The 15,011-nt window shown below is 49.6% G+C and overlaps 1 protein-coding gene across 1 annotated transcript in view; it reads right to left on the bottom strand.

The window, feature by feature from the left end:
• Positions 1–155: 155 nt before the first annotated feature.
• Positions 156–15,011, bottom strand: part of DAAM1 (dishevelled associated activator of morphogenesis 1) — a 90,655-nt gene continuing 75,799 nt past the window's right edge. Inside the window, exons 19-27 of the mRNA XM_068192114.1 lie at positions 11,562–11,646; positions 10,665–10,771; positions 8,820–8,908; positions 8,449–8,617; positions 7,600–7,707; positions 5,074–5,134; positions 4,323–4,454; positions 2,658–2,828; positions 156–2,023 (exon numbers count right to left, since the gene is read on the bottom strand). Coding sequence (XP_068048215.1) covers positions 1,814–2,023; positions 2,658–2,828; positions 4,323–4,454; positions 5,074–5,134; positions 7,600–7,707; positions 8,449–8,617; positions 8,820–8,908; positions 10,665–10,771; positions 11,562–11,646 — 1,132 coding nt within the window. The 3' untranslated portion in view covers positions 156–1,813. The remainder of the gene's footprint in view (positions 2,024–2,657; positions 2,829–4,322; positions 4,455–5,073; positions 5,135–7,599; positions 7,708–8,448; positions 8,618–8,819; positions 8,909–10,664; positions 10,772–11,561; positions 11,647–15,011) is intronic.

Raw genomic sequence — 15,011 nt, 5'->3', positions numbered from 1 at the left:
TGCTTAACTCCACCTTTGAACATAATCTGCAGGTTTTGCAGCTGCTTGGCTATGAGGTGCTGGACCTTATTTTTGCACTTACCTGCTTTATTTATTACTGCTTTAAATGCTACTCAGAAAGTAATTTTTTTCTTTTTTCCTTTTTTTTCTTCTTCTTCTTTTTTTTTAATCTACAGTGCGTTAAACGTTGCAATGAAGAAAAGAACAAAATGGTAAAACCACAGCTCTTGACAACTCTGCTTCGAGAGAGATTTCACAGCTTTCACTCAGCACACAGACCCCGTGGCCTTCAGGTGCTTAGAACCATATTTTTTTTTTTTATACAAATTAGTTTAAACAGCACTTTTGCTATACAGTACATATAGTTAACTGACATCCCATACCCACCAGTAATACCGATTATCTGACAAAAAAAAAAAGAACAACCAACCTTATTTCAAATAGTGTTAATATCTAGTGCAACAGGGACAAACTCATCTCTCCACAGGAAAAAGAACAAACAAACAAAAAAAAAGATCACAAAAGTATTGGTGGTATAAAAAGGTTTTGTTTTGCTTTCTTAAAAAACATACCACAAATAAATAAAAGTAAAAAGTAACAGTCCTCTATATACTCAGCATAATTTAAGAATAGAAATGTTAATATGTTAATGGTGGTTATTTTTTATTCTCCAATTCTTAATTTTCTAAACCCTTAAATTATTACTCCCTGAGAGCTCTGAATTACTTTTATTATTGGTTTTTTTTTTTTGTCTTTTTTTTTTTTTTGGACTGACATTTGACAGGTAGTTCTGCTTACAAATTTGCAATGACAATGAACAGCAAACCAGTCAAAAAAGGACCTGGCTAAGAGACGAGTGTTTCTTGGCATCGCTGCTTCTGTGTGTCCGAGAAAGAAAAAGGAAAAGAAGGCGGGTGAAAGCTGGTGGGTTTTACCCCAACCCCTTTGTACTTCAGAGACCTTTGGTCCTGACCCACCTTGACAGAGGATACAGTTTGTCCCATTGAACAGAAAGCAAGAACAAAAGTTACAACACAAAAGTTTATGCTCTTCGTCTCCTCCGAGAGCTGAACCTTTCCCACCGTCTTGGGCCAGAAAACGTTGCAAAAGTATAAATACATCAGTGTGGCGTTACAGCGAGAAGCACTTTGGGGTAAAGTTTGTCCTTTAGCAAGGTGGCAGCAGGAGGAAAAAGAGCATTTCCCAAGGATGACGGGAAGAGCATCGCCGGGAGCACCCGCGGCGCCGAGCTCTAGAACCAGCGCGAACGCACAGATCTGTGAGTTTCTCAGAATAATCACAACAATGAGAGAAAACAAACAAACAAACAATGGATTAAAGTTCAGTCAACTTTGCTTTTTTTTTTTCCTTTTCTTTTCTTCTTTAAACCGCTCGGCGTGTGTGCAAGGCGTCCCCTGCAAATGGCCCTGGGGGGGTCTGAGCAGGAGATCCCCGTTGGCTTTGGGACAACAGGGACAACCGACGGCTTGGGGTTGGGTCCTCTCTTGCTCCACGGACGCGGCATTGTGCTTGTGCATGGGGAGAACTACTTTTTGGAGTGGGGAGGAGGCGGTGCTGGCACTCACCAACGTGAGCTGCTCACACACCTCCCTCCACACTTCCCGACCCGACTATATACACAGTATCTACATACACACACTCGCCCGCGGGGACAGAGAGTGTGCCACTGTTCCACTTGGAATCGCAAGGCAGTGTCATGGAAACAACAACAAAAAAAAACCCCAAAAACCACAGCCACTTCAGAAAGACTGACCCGCGTGTCTTTTGCTGGGTTTTGCTGTCAGTTTGTTTCTCAGAAGTTGAGCTTGGTGACGGGCCTCTCGCGGCCGCTCTCCGCCAGCTGGTTGGTGATGCGCTTGCGGTTGCGCTTCAGTTTGGTGAGGTCCTTGTCGAAGACTTCGCCCGAGCGCAGGGCCGACACCAGGTCGTCGAACTCACCGCTCTCCTCCCCGGTCTCCTTCGCCTTCCTCGCCTTGCGCTCCCGCTCCCGCTGCTCCTTCAGCTGCAGGTCGTGGTGGTGGGGGGGAAAGAAGGCACCTCAGTCTCACACAGGTGGTTGTGGGGGTGCCCAACACATGCATGGTGATCCCCAAACTCACGGAACAAGGGTTGTTTCCCACCCCAGTGTTTAGCACATGACAGCTGGTCTGGGTTATTGATAGACCACATCCCTGGAAGTGCTCCTAGGCCAGGTTGGACAGGGCATGGAGCAACCTTGTCTAGTGGAAGGTGTCCAAGCCCACAGTGACGGGGTTGGAACTAGAACTAGGTCACTTCCAGTCCAAACCATTCTATGGTTCTGAGATTCTGTGATAAAACCCATGGGCTGAGGGTCACAGCCCCATGGCTGCTGCTTGTGGGTCACAGCAGCCGACAGACAGCACCAGCTCTGCTGCACATTTCAGCTGCAACACCTCCCCAACCAAGGTCATTAATCAAGTAATCAAAAGTGAAAAGCCATTGGGTCTAAGACCACCGAAGCTCCCTTCCCAGTCTTCAGTGCTGCCTGTGCCACCCTGACCACCGTGGGGACATCATGACATGGTTGCCACTCCCAGACGCCCTGGGGGGGCTGCCAGACTTGCTGGTGTGTGCTCACCTGTGCCTCCATGCCAGACTTGCTGGTGTGTGCTCACCTGTGCCTCCATGCGTGCCCGGCGCTCCTCCTCCTCCTTCCTCTTCCTCATGTTCTCATTCTCCTGCTTGGCCTCGGTCACAGCTTGAAGGAACTGGTCAAAGATGCCAAAGAATTCGTCAGGCTGCATTTTGTCTGTGTCTTCTCCAAAGTGCTTCACAGCCTTGGAAAACTGGAAGAGAGAAGACAGGGGTGCATCAGTCTTGGCTAAATCCACTGGACTGGTGAAACTTTCAAAAACTTTCAACCTGACGGAGCAGAGTGAAACACTTCCAGCAGCCATAGCACACAGCAGGGCTTTGCCTCATCAAGCCTTGATTTAAACCTGAAATACATCACCTGATGTTACCTGCTGCCCTGCAAGACCTGGATCACTATCAAGCCCCCTCTCCCCATCTTGCCTCTGGCTCTGCTGAGCCTCCCCTGCCCCAGCTCCACTTTATTAACTAAGCAGCAATAAAAACAAGGAAGCAAAATATTGTGGGACTGAAGACATAAAACTAATAGTAAACACGGCAGGGGAAGGGAAACTTGCACTTTTAAGTTTTTCTTTGAAGTATTTTTGGGGTATTATTTATCATTGCCACATGCTCTGCTATTGAAACCAAATGTGTTGGTGAAACTTCTAAAAGAGATTTCTGCCCAGGCTCAGGCACAGCCCTGGGCAGGGAAATAGGGAGTTTTCCTGCCTCTTTGTGCTGTTTGCACACCAGTAATGTGAGGGAGTCGAATGAGGCTGTAGCAGAGGTCAGGACAGGACATCCATGATCTGCCAACATGTCCCGGTCCCCAAGCAGCCCCCGAGCTGTCCTTGGGACTGACACTCTTTGTTCTCACTTCCAGGCTGAAGGAGACTCTTTGTGCAGGGCAAGTTTGTTAAAATTGTGAAGGCACATTCTGGAGATAAGCACACTTAAAAGAGAAGAAAAACAAAATCAAAGCACCAACAGATTTATTAGTTGCTTTGATATTGCAGGGTAGACCAAGAGGAACATTTTTAAAGCCTGCCTGTATGATTTAGTTTTATTTGCAGGGGTGCCCCTGGCTCTTCAAAAGATATTTAGTGAATTTTTATTTCTTTGTTTACTTAAGAGACTTAACACTTCAAGATGCAGGGAGGAATCTGAGAAGTGCCACTATATAAGTCAATATAATTGAGGTTAATCTTGCTGATTTTAATCAAGATATTACAATTCTCTGCCATGTTACTAGAGATTCTGGTGGGGGAGGGAAGGCTGCAAACACTCTCCTCATGTGATATAAAGTTTATAAAACGGGGATGTTTCTGCTTTCCTAAGAGAAAACAGGAACGCAACTTGAATCTGGCCCATCCCTTCCAACAACCATGGAAAATTGCTTCAGAGTGAGCTTCCGCAGAGGCTGGGGACCACAATCAGACCTTCTCCTCCAGACCTGGCCAAGTCAGCAGAAGATGCTACAGTTTGCAGAGCATTTGTCACCAGTCCTAACTCGCTGCTGGGAACATCTCTGCCAGGTTAGCATCAGCAGGCCAAAGGGGTGGCCTGGGTTAGCCATGGCCTCAGGGAGGTCTGTGATAATGCCCAAGCATGGGTCAGAAGGACAATGCCAACTGGACAATGGGTACAGCCAGGGAGAAGGAGGTGAGGCTGAAAATCTCAGATCTCAAGGACATTGGTGGCCTTACCAGCTCTTTTGCTTCCATCAGGAGATCTTCGACATCCGAGAAGCTGAAGCTGGCCAATGTGATGAACTGGCTGACCACAGACACAAACTTGTCACCTGCCTGCTGAACCTGAGACTTCTGGAAGTCCAACTCCTTTGGGAGGAAAAAAAAAGGTAAATCTGGTCAGGCCCTGGCTGATGAGGGACACAAATACCACTGGCCTCTGGTAGTGTCATTGGGAGTGTGCCTGAATCAGTGCCAGGGGTTCTGCTGGCACCACCACTGCTGCTGCCCCTGCCATGCATGACACCTGGATTACACTGCCTGAAGTAAGCTTTTAGGCCAAAACCTGCAGGAAAGTTTATGGAAGCAGGATAATTCAGCAAGATAGTGAGACCTTTGGGATACCATCACCACTTCAGCTGTGCTGCAGAAGTGCTCCCCAACTCTCACTGGTTTTACAGCCAAGGGGGGACTCCTCTGCACATCACAGGTCCTCCTTGGGCATCATCTCTAGGCTTACTCAGCCTCCCTTGGTGTATTAGACACAAACCATGTGTGTGCCTAATCACACATGGTGACTTCAGTGCCAGAACAGCCCTGAGAGGACAGGCACACGTGCAGGGCAGGAAGGAAAGGCAAACAGATCTCCAGGATGTGAGATATGAGATAAAAGCAGCTTCACTGGGAGCTCCCTGGCCTGCCTCCCCAAGGAAGAATGCAGTGCTGCTTGGAGCCAGGCTGGACTATACTTGATTTAAATAATACTTACAGTCTCCACCGCTCTCAGGCCGCTTCTCAGAGTGTTTATTTCTTTCTCCAGCTCGGTCATGCTGTTGGAAATAGCAAGATGTTAATTTTCAGCTTTTCCCAGCAAAATCTACAGCTCCCTGATCAACTTGACCATGGCTTTCCCATGAAAGACCCCAACCCTGCCCACATTGCCTCCTTTCTGCAGATCAGCGTGTCTCAAGCAGCAAATCAGGCTGACAGCCTCTAAGCTGGGACTATCTCAAAGTGGCTGCAGCTGTTTGTTTCAAAGCAAAGTGCTTTTCTGTATTTTTCATCAAGGGGACTGTGCAGGTTTAGCAAGCTCAGCAGCCTCCAGCCCTCTCCAAGTGAAAGGATGGCTCAGGAGAGTGCCTTGCTGGGCACAGATTTCTCTCCAGGTCCAGGGGTAGATGAGATCATTGTCCCAGTGCACAGAGAAGAGTTATTCAGGGTACCACGGTTGGGTGAACACCAGGCAAAGCATCCTTCCGAGGAGCAGCGAGGCTTTCACAAAGGAAGACAGCCCAAATATAGAGAAATAAAAATAAATCACCACGTCTGGCGCTGCCTTTGTTTACACAAGGCTCAAGCCCCTGATGAGCTTCAAATTCAAGTGCTTACGGGTTTCTACCACTACTGTGTCAGGGGAAGCTTTCTCACAAAGCCTCAGTGACCACAGGCTTGATGCCTTTCCAGGGGTGTCTGTGCGAGGGCTGGGGTCCTTAGAAATGCTGACTCTGGGTCATGGGGCAAGCATTCCTGGCAGGTTTAGTCTGGGAAAATGCAGTTTTGGGAGGCCTGTGCTCCAGCAGTTCATTACTAGCGGTGGGATTGACAGAGGCGGCAATTTCTGCTTCACAGCTGCAGGACTGGGGGGAATTCAGGGTTTTCCAGAGCTTTAGAAACTTTCTGGTTTCGCTCTAGATTGGACCAAACCCAAATGTTACATATGGTGTCCAGTTTAGAGCGAAATGATGAAGTTCAGGGGGGTAAAGAAACCCTCTGTGCAGGCGTTTTCTTTCCCATTCGTGTGTCTGTGCAACAGCTGCAGGTCAGGAGCATGGGAAAGCCAGAGTCTCCACCAGCATGGAGCATGTCCTGCTCAGCCATGCCCTCAGCTGATGCCTACAAACTGAGCACCACACACCCACAGAACCATGGAATATCCTGAGTTGGAAGGGACTGACAAGGATCTCCAAGTCCGGCTCCTGGCTCTGCACAGGACAGCCCCAAGAATCCCACCCTGTGCCTGAGAGCATTGTCCAAATGCTTCTGGAGCTCTGCCAGGCTTGGTGCTGTGACCACAGCCCTGGAGGAGCCTGTTCCAGTGCCAAACCACCCGCTGGCAGAAGAACACTCTTCCCTGCATGCCAAGATTTGTCCTGTCACTGTGCTCAACCCCAACAGCTGGTGATTATTTTACATTTTATACATGAGGATCCCTGTTTTGTCCAGTACACGTCTTCCCTGGGAACCCACCACTGCTACAAGAGAGCTTTGAGGCTTAGAAGACCCTCGAGCCACTGTAAACTCCATGTATATTTCTTAGCATCATGGAAGGGTTTGGGTTGGAAGGGACCTCAAAGCCCATCCAGTTCCAACCCTGCTGCCATGGGACACATTCCACTATCCCAGGCTGCTCCAAGCCCTGTCCAACCTGGCCTGGAACACTTCCAGGGAGGGGGCATCCACAATCTCTCTGGGTATGCTGTTCTAACTGCATCCTCTCTAAAGGGGTGCAGTTTCAGCCCCTTTTCATGTCCACAGCTAACATAAATGGCTGCAGAAACGTGTGACCTTTGCTGCTCACTTCCCTGAAGCATCAAAGCCCATCAACTCCTGCTGGAGTTTAAAACCAAACCAGAGCCTCACTGATTTCAGAGGTACATACTTCAGCACATACTTGAGGGCTTTGCAGGGCAAAGGCAGATTCCTCCTGAACTCAAAGGTTCCGCCTGTGTTTAAGGGCTTTGCTGAACTGGGGCAGCCTGTTCCCAAGAGGTCACTGGGCAGGGTTAAAAAGCTGGTTGCAAACCCCAGAAACTCCATGTTGGTAGAACAAGAGGCAGGCAGGAGCTGGATGCAGGTGAGTCCCTCCCACAGCTGCCTGGTCCTGCCTGTGCTGCAGGCAGAGCCTCCCTGGCACATGAAGATAAACAGCTGCCCTTTATCTGCAGCCACACCGCAGCCGCTTCCTCCCGGATTACTTAATGCTCCATTAGAAATTAATTAAATGCTTTTGTGGTGAGATAGCAACAGGAAGCGGCTGCTCCAAGCAGCTCTCCTCCCCCAAGCTCAGAAGTTTAGAGCCTTCACTGCAAGGGCTGTGATTTAAAGCTGCCAGGTGATGCTTGCTTCTGAGTGCTGGGCTGCTCTGGGCCAGCGTGGCCACGGGCATGGGATACAGCCCAGCAGCCAGGATCTGGCCAGGAGGGTGAGCTGGGGTGAGGTGACACAGAAAAGCAGGCTGAAATGAGGGGAGAGGTGCTCCCAGGGCTGCCTAAGTGCCACCTCAATCCCTGCTTACTTGACTTTGGCTGCCTGCGGGATGTCTCGCAGCTCCTCGTGCAGGCGGAGGACTTTGGGATATTTCTTTTCCACGACAGTGATGAGATAGTGCAGCAGGGTGATGTTCCTAGGAGAGAGGAGCAGAGAGGTCAGTGTGGCAGCATCTTGGGGGGCTCATTGTTCAGTCAAAACCCCTCGTTAAACCCTAGTAATGAACTATTTGAGGATTTCTGCAAGGATGCTGCTTGATGCCTCTCTGGGGACATGGGATGGGTCTGTCCTGTGCACAGCTACAGGGCAGAGCAGCCTGGTCCCTGCAAGCAAGGGTTCTCCACAGGAGGAACCCAAGGGAGGTGACTTGAGAATCACTGCTCTTCTCCTCCACTGTCTTCACTGATGGCTGAGACCAGGCAGGTTTGAGACCTGACCCAGCTCCTCCTGCACTGTGAACAGAGCTCAGCAGGGCAGAGCAAACCAGGCAATGGCTGCATCAGCATGAGAGAGTGGCAGAGGGAGCTCCTGTGGAGATAAGCCCCTGGGAACCCTTTCTCTGGCTCTTGGCATCTCCAAAGGAGTTAAAAAGCATTTGGAAGACGATCCTCCTAATCAGCCTTGGCTGCAGTTTAGCCAGCCCAGGAAGGAAAGGCCCCATCAATCGCTGTGCTGATCTGCAGCTTGGCTTCCCTTGAAAGCTGTCCTGCTCAAAAAAATGCACACTCGCATCACTGGATGTGCCAAACTGGGCAGCAAGAGGAGGGGACTGCTCCCACCTACCCATGTCCCAGAGGTAATGCTAATGACCCCTGCATCCCCCCAACACCCCTGGGGCCCGTGAATGCTACCAAGGATAAGGGCAGGGGCTGCTCACTTGTCAATGCTGGACTTGGTGTCTGCAATCTTGTTGAGGCTGGAGATCTTAAACCCGAAGGCATTGCCCCTCTGGCCCTTGTTCATGTAGTTCCCAAAGGCCAGGACCACCTCCAGGAGCTGCTGGAGGCTGCTGCTCTGCAGCACTGCCTTGGAGCCAGCACGGATGGCTGAAAGCAGAGAGGGGTGGGACATTACCCCCTGTCACAACAGCCCACCAGCAACCCCTTCACTCCCCCAAAGAGTGACCACCAACCCCTTCCCTTCCCTTCCCGCTCCCTGTGGACCAGGCTCATCCTGGCACAGAGGATGCTCTTCCTGGGAGTGATCCCTGTGCTGGCACAAAGTCCCTTAGCAGGTCTGGTCACTTGCCTTCTACTTTGGGTTTGACCTCTGCAACTCTCTCTGCAAACTTCTTCTTGAAGTAGAGGGACTGCAGCCTTTGCTGATAATGGTTTATCCTGGAAAACAAAGAGGAGGAGCAGGCTGAGCTTTGCTGGCTCCAGGCAGAGCTCCATTGCTCACAGCTGTGCTCACAAAGCATGCCTGAACCAGGGTGATTAAAAAATAATGACCCCTTTTCTCCCTGAAACTGTGCTGGGATGGGAAAAAATGACAAGTGAAGCTACAGCTGTCCTGGGGTGGATCCCCGGGGGTTCTTAAGCACATGCTTAAGCCTATCCCCTTAACTCAGCAGGTTCAACAAGTGGATTTTTACACCCCATTGGTATGAACAAACAGTTCTTTCACAACCACTCCAAAGCAAAGGTGCTGACGAGGTCTGGGCTCCCTATGGCTTTGTGATGAGCTGCAGCTGGAGAGAGGCTCACCTATGACCAGAACTAATGAAACTGGACCTTCTGATCATCAGACTGATGGACTGGGCTGGAAAGCCCCTTTCCTGGGCAAGTCAGTGATGGCTCTGCTCATGTCAGTTGTGTTTATGCTAACCAAGATCTCACTTGTATTCACATGGCAGTCTGACTTGAGTCACTTGCACCAAGGACCCACGGGAGTCGTGCTCACACACAGAGCCATGAGCTACGCTGTTGTACTAATCAGAGGTGACAAAGACATCACACTGGGTTACAGACCACAGGGCAAAATTAAAAAGCCCTGCTGGAAATCAAGGAAAACATTTGCATCAGCACATTGTGCTTTCCAAAGGGTGAAGGCACGGGAGCAACACTTGGGTAAGAGTCTGTGAAGAAGAAAGGTGACCTGTGATAGAAAAGCTCATTCTGAGTCACTGAGCCCCGAGGGCTCAGGTCTGAGCTCCACAGCTCCATGCTGCCTGCCTTTGACACTCAGCAGGCACACAGCACATCGGTGCTCATCGGTGCAGCGCTCAGGGAGGACAGGAGCATTTCTATTTTTGATCTCCCAGTGCAATCTCCAATTGTAAAACTTGCTGACCTTGCCAACAAGTGACTGGCTTGAAGTTCAGCTAAGAAATTCAAAGAGCTCAATGCTCAGTTCAATTCAAATAAGGAGCTTCAAGATTTTAACCAGGCACGTCTAGAGGATGTGCATGCAATAGATAAGGTTATTCATCCCTGAAGACTCCTAAGTCTTAAATGATTGCTACCAGGAGCAGGAAGAAATGACATTTCCTTTCAGTCTCATGTAGTCTCAGGAGCCCTGGAGATGAGTCAGTCCTGAGGTGAGAAGTGGGACTCATCTACACAGCAGGGCAAAATGGACATCCATCAGGCCTGAATATTCATTAGGATGAAAGGGAAAGGAGCATTGTGTTATCATTCTAACAGCACTTCCCACCTGGGCCACAATGAATCACAGAATGGTTTGGGTTGGAAGGGACTGAAAGATCATTTAGTTGCAACCCCTTTGCCCTGTAGGGACACCTTCCACCTGACCAGGTTAGATTACAGGATCTCAGAATCATCAGGGTCAGAAGAAACCTTCAGGATTATCTAGTCCAACCATCAACCCAGAACCACCACAAAATCCATTTCCCTATCCCTCTCCCCTGCTCTGTCCAGCTGCTGCTTGCATGGGAGCACAACCCTGATTTTAGGACCAGAGCATCAGAAATAATCCTTATAATTTGGAGCACCTCCTGTCTGCTTGGCCCACTCATTTCTTGATGTGAAAAACAGTAAGAAGGGCTTATTTCCCAAGCAGGCTCCATGAAACAGCCACCTCCCAGTCAGCCTGTGCAGCCACTGGCCAAAATGTGTCCCCTGGGCCACCAACCTGCTCATTTCGAAGAGGAACCGGTCAGCCTTGGCCATGCGGTCCAGCTCGTGCTTATGCTCTTCCAGCAGGTCAATGTCACCCTTTTCAGGAACAAACTTCAGGAGCTGACCAGAGAAAGCACAGCAGTGCACATGAGATCCATGCACGCTATTTCAGGAGCTAAAAAGTGATTTATTTCCTGGAGTCTGACACCTTTTCAGCACGTGCAGACAGTGACCCCAAGGCACCTGTGAAATAAGTGTTACTGCTGTCCCTGTGACCTTCCTCACATTACTCCATCACATCAGTGTCTCCTGCCTCTGCCCTGCCATCACTCAGCTTTTACAACAAATGAATTAAGTCTGCTCCAAGGAGGTTTCAACATCAGCTCTGCCAGAGGAGATGTCAGTCAGGGACTCCCATTTGCAGCAACTCTACTTATTAGCAGATGGAAATTTTGTGAAATGAATCCTCCCACATCTCGGCTCAAAGTGCAATTACCAGCTCAGCTTTAAGGACAGGTGAATAATATGCCTCCAAAGGGATTCAGAGGGGGTGAAAATGGGATTCCCCTTTTGAGGACTGGAAAAACACTGTCAAACCTTTCAAAAATAAACCACCACTGAGCACAAACTTCAAGCTGCAGCCACAAAAAGGCAAAATGGCCCCACCTCAGGGTCCCAGGGCAGGCCCAGGTACAGGAATGGCACATGGGGACCATGCTGCTCCCAGCACTGATGCCACAACCAAGCTGCTTTCCTGCTGCTCCAGCCCACCTGGGTGGTTTTTAAACATGTGGCTGGTAAATAATTTGGGGCCCAGCACTCTCAAAGCTGTGCTTTTGGTCCCAAGCACTTTGCACAGCGTTGTCTCAGCATGAGGCAACCACAAAAGAGCACGAGACACGTTGCCCACCTGCTCCAGCATGTCTTTTGGGAGGTCCTCCTGCTCATCCATCGTCAAAATCGCTCGTTTGATCTCGTCGTTCGAGAGTTTCAGCCTGGGAGGTGGAGGGAAAGGAGAGTTATTCCAGCCCAGCAGCTGGGGAAGGCTCAGGAGCATTTCCTTACACACCTGTGCAACATGAACAGCTGAACCCCCAGCCAGCAGCAGCATCACAAACAGCTCTATCCAGCACGTTATGAAGGAGGATGTGTGAGAAATGTGGTAGGACTGTGCTCTGCCAAGGCTCAGCACAGCACTGAGCAGCCCTGGCCCTGCTGCAAACAGGGGGTCAAACCCCCCAAACCCATTCCCTCTCCCCACACTGCAGCTGCCATTCCCTATTTCCCCGTTTAACAGTACTTTATGTAAGCACTGTAAGCAGTACATGAAATATCCAACTTTCAGATGTAACTCCTGGCCGTGGCAATGCTGCTCCTGCAGTTCCAGCACCCCCGAAGGCCACAGTGAGGTCACATTCCCACTGGCAACAGAGCCCAGCCCAGGCTCAGGAGCGCAGCTCAGCACTGCCCCTGAACCCACTGCTACAACCCTTAAGGAAAATCTGGCCAATTTCCAACGCTGTTCTTGGATTCAAACATTGTCTCTCCCACTTTTCCTGACTACCTTCAGCTGGAGTCTACCTCTAGGAAAAAAATCAGAAAGAAATCCAAAATTTGGACAAGTGGATGCTCAGCATCCCAAGGAACCCATCAGTTTGGTTTTCTTTGGAGGGGTGGGGATTCAATGCTCTTGGAAGTGTAAGATGCTGGAAACCAGTCTCCTCAACCTTTTTCTTCCTCTGCTTCACCTAACAGGAACTGAAGATGCAGCCTCAAATTGGAGATTTCCAAAACCACAGACCACTGTGTCACAGCGAGCACCACCCGGCTGGGCTTTCCTGGCAGGGATTTTTCTGCCAGCAGCCCACACTGAGGCAACAGAGAGATGGAAAGATGCCCTCAGCTCCTCCTGGGCTACAGCAGCCAATAATTACAGTTTAATTTGACTGCAAGGAACCGCTCCCTGCAAGGATTTGATTGCAAAACCACACGTATTTTTCTTATTCTTTGCATTGTGGTCTATAAAATGATCTAAATTAAATAAAGGGAAAGCCCAGAAACTCCTGCAACTCCATTACATCCTCTCTCTCTCTTGGCATGCAGTCGTGGTTAAAGCCATTGCAACAGATCCAGCTTAAAAAATGTAATTCCCTGTGTTTGCATGCAGAGAAAAACCACAGAGTTGAAAAGACCTGTTTGAGGAACCCCATGGCCTCAGTATTGGTGATCAGTGCTGCCAAGGGATGCTGAAACACTGGATGTGGCTCAAAGGAATGAGCTGAAACCAGAAACACACCCTACAGCAGGATGTGAGACCTTGGAAGTCAACCTGATCAGCAGATCAAAAAGAAGATTGGGAGCTGACTTGATCACTCTGAGTAATTAAACAAGGAGGGTGTTTTTCACCCCCACTTCTCTTCAGGGAGCAGACTGAGACTGTGGAGTTGGCTTTTGGAAGCTAAAGCTGATACAGGAAGGGTTCTGGTCTCTAAGGCCAGGGTAGCAAGGGCTTGGTTAAGCTTGGAATATTTTGCTCAAGACTAGAAGTGAAGGATTAGCTTTATTGAGACAGGTGCATCTTACAGACCTGGTAAGTAAATCTTCATTCCTTATGAGCCCATGTTTCTCACCCTGCACTCAGTCCTCTCTCACCTCCTCCTCCTCAAGGGAGCACCCTAGAGAGGGTGTGTTAATTAAGGAGTGAATTAAAATCTACCTCAGCCAGGGGAGGAAGCTCAAAGATTGCACTGAGCAGCAGCAAAATGTTGGGGTCATCATGCAAGGAACAAATCCAGAATCCTTGGAAAATATCCCCTCTGCTGCTTGCAATAACAAGCAGTCACATCCTGGGGTCACCCTGCCTGTCCCTTACAATGGCAGTGGCAAGGATGGGACATGATCCAAGGTGGGATATGAAGCTGCAGGAGAACTCCTTTTACACCCCAGCAGAAACAGGAATGCTCAGACCACCAGCACTGGTCTCCACCCTGATAAAAAGCAGACATTGGCTAGATCTGGGCATCTGGGTATTCCTGGGAGGCAAAAATGCTCCTTATAAAGGGGTGGGCAGGCAGCTACTCCTCATCCATAGCAAACACCTAAAGCACAGGAAAGCACCATGATCATCTCCAGGAGGGTGGGGGAAGACAAGGGTGACTCTTTTAAGCCCTTACTCATTAAAAGCATAGTCAACAATAAAAATGCATTTAAAAAGAATGAGATTGGAAAAAAAAAACCCCAACTTTTCTCAGGAATCATCACAAGCCAGTGCCAAGAACAAGAGCCTGCCCCTGCATCAGCAGAGAGCAAGCGCGGGGCGCCAGAAGAAAACAGCTTCTCAGACAATTTGATGGGAAAGGGGCCAGTGAAAGCTAGAAGCTTATCTATAACCACAATAATTATCATTGTTGGCAGCAGCTGTCGAAGGCGAGCCGTCTGAGAGGAACGGGGTCACAGGACTTGCTGTCACAGGGATTTAGAGGCAGCAGCCCGGCGATGCGAGGTGACAGCTCGCCAGCCCGGGCTGCTCGCCGTGGCTTTTGTCAGACCCCGCGGAGGACGAAATAAGTGTGAAGGGGAAAAACAAATTCTGCCGGGAATGGGACGCGCCCTCCCTGAAAAGCCACATTCATTTGAGGGAAAAAAAAAACCGCCTCATGTCGCCTCGCCAGGAGAGAGGAATCAAACAGGCCATTCACTGCCAGCACAGCCGGAAAACGATGGAGCGAGGGGTGCATTTGCATCTGGCAGAAAGCAGGACTAAAAATACACACCCATACACAGGGAGCAAAAGCAAGGACGTGGTGGGTTCACAGAGGGAGACACGGTGAGGCACTGACATCAGCAAAGCCATCTCCAAAAAACAGAAGGAAACAGCAAGCGTTAAAAATGTTCTTGTGCTGCATTACAAGCTGGAGGAAAATCCAGTGATCTCACTGCGCAGTAATTTCTCCCAAAGCAAGGGAAACAGGCAAAAAAATAAATCTACAGAGAGAGATAAAGTATCTCACTGGCCGTAATCTTTCCACGCTGCGAGCCAGACAATGCCTGGTGAGCTCACAAATGTCTGGGCTAAACCAGGGGCTAAGCTTGCAGGTCCTTTCACATGTGAAAGTCTGCTCAGCCCCGTGGTGGCCATGCAAGAGAGGTGGGACAGCAGCAGCCCAGGTGCCAGACCAGTCCCTCTGGAACACTGGGACCAGGGAACCACTGCTCTGCTCAGCTTTGGAGTGGGCAGAGGCAAAAGGGTTTGCCCAGTGATACATAAAGCCTGCTGGAGATGCAGGAGCTGGACCTGAGAATACTAAAAGGATGCTTGGGCTTTATCCCTACACCACCTCTGAGACACTTGGCATCCAAT

The sequence above is a fragment of the Anomalospiza imberbis genome, chromosome 6 (assembly GCF_031753505.1).
Source record: "Anomalospiza imberbis isolate Cuckoo-Finch-1a 21T00152 chromosome 6, ASM3175350v1, whole genome shotgun sequence".
NCBI lineage: Eukaryota > Metazoa > Chordata > Aves > Passeriformes > Viduidae > Anomalospiza > Anomalospiza imberbis.
Note: the sequence above shows the minus strand (reverse complement) of the source record. Positions and strands in the feature narration are given on the sequence as shown.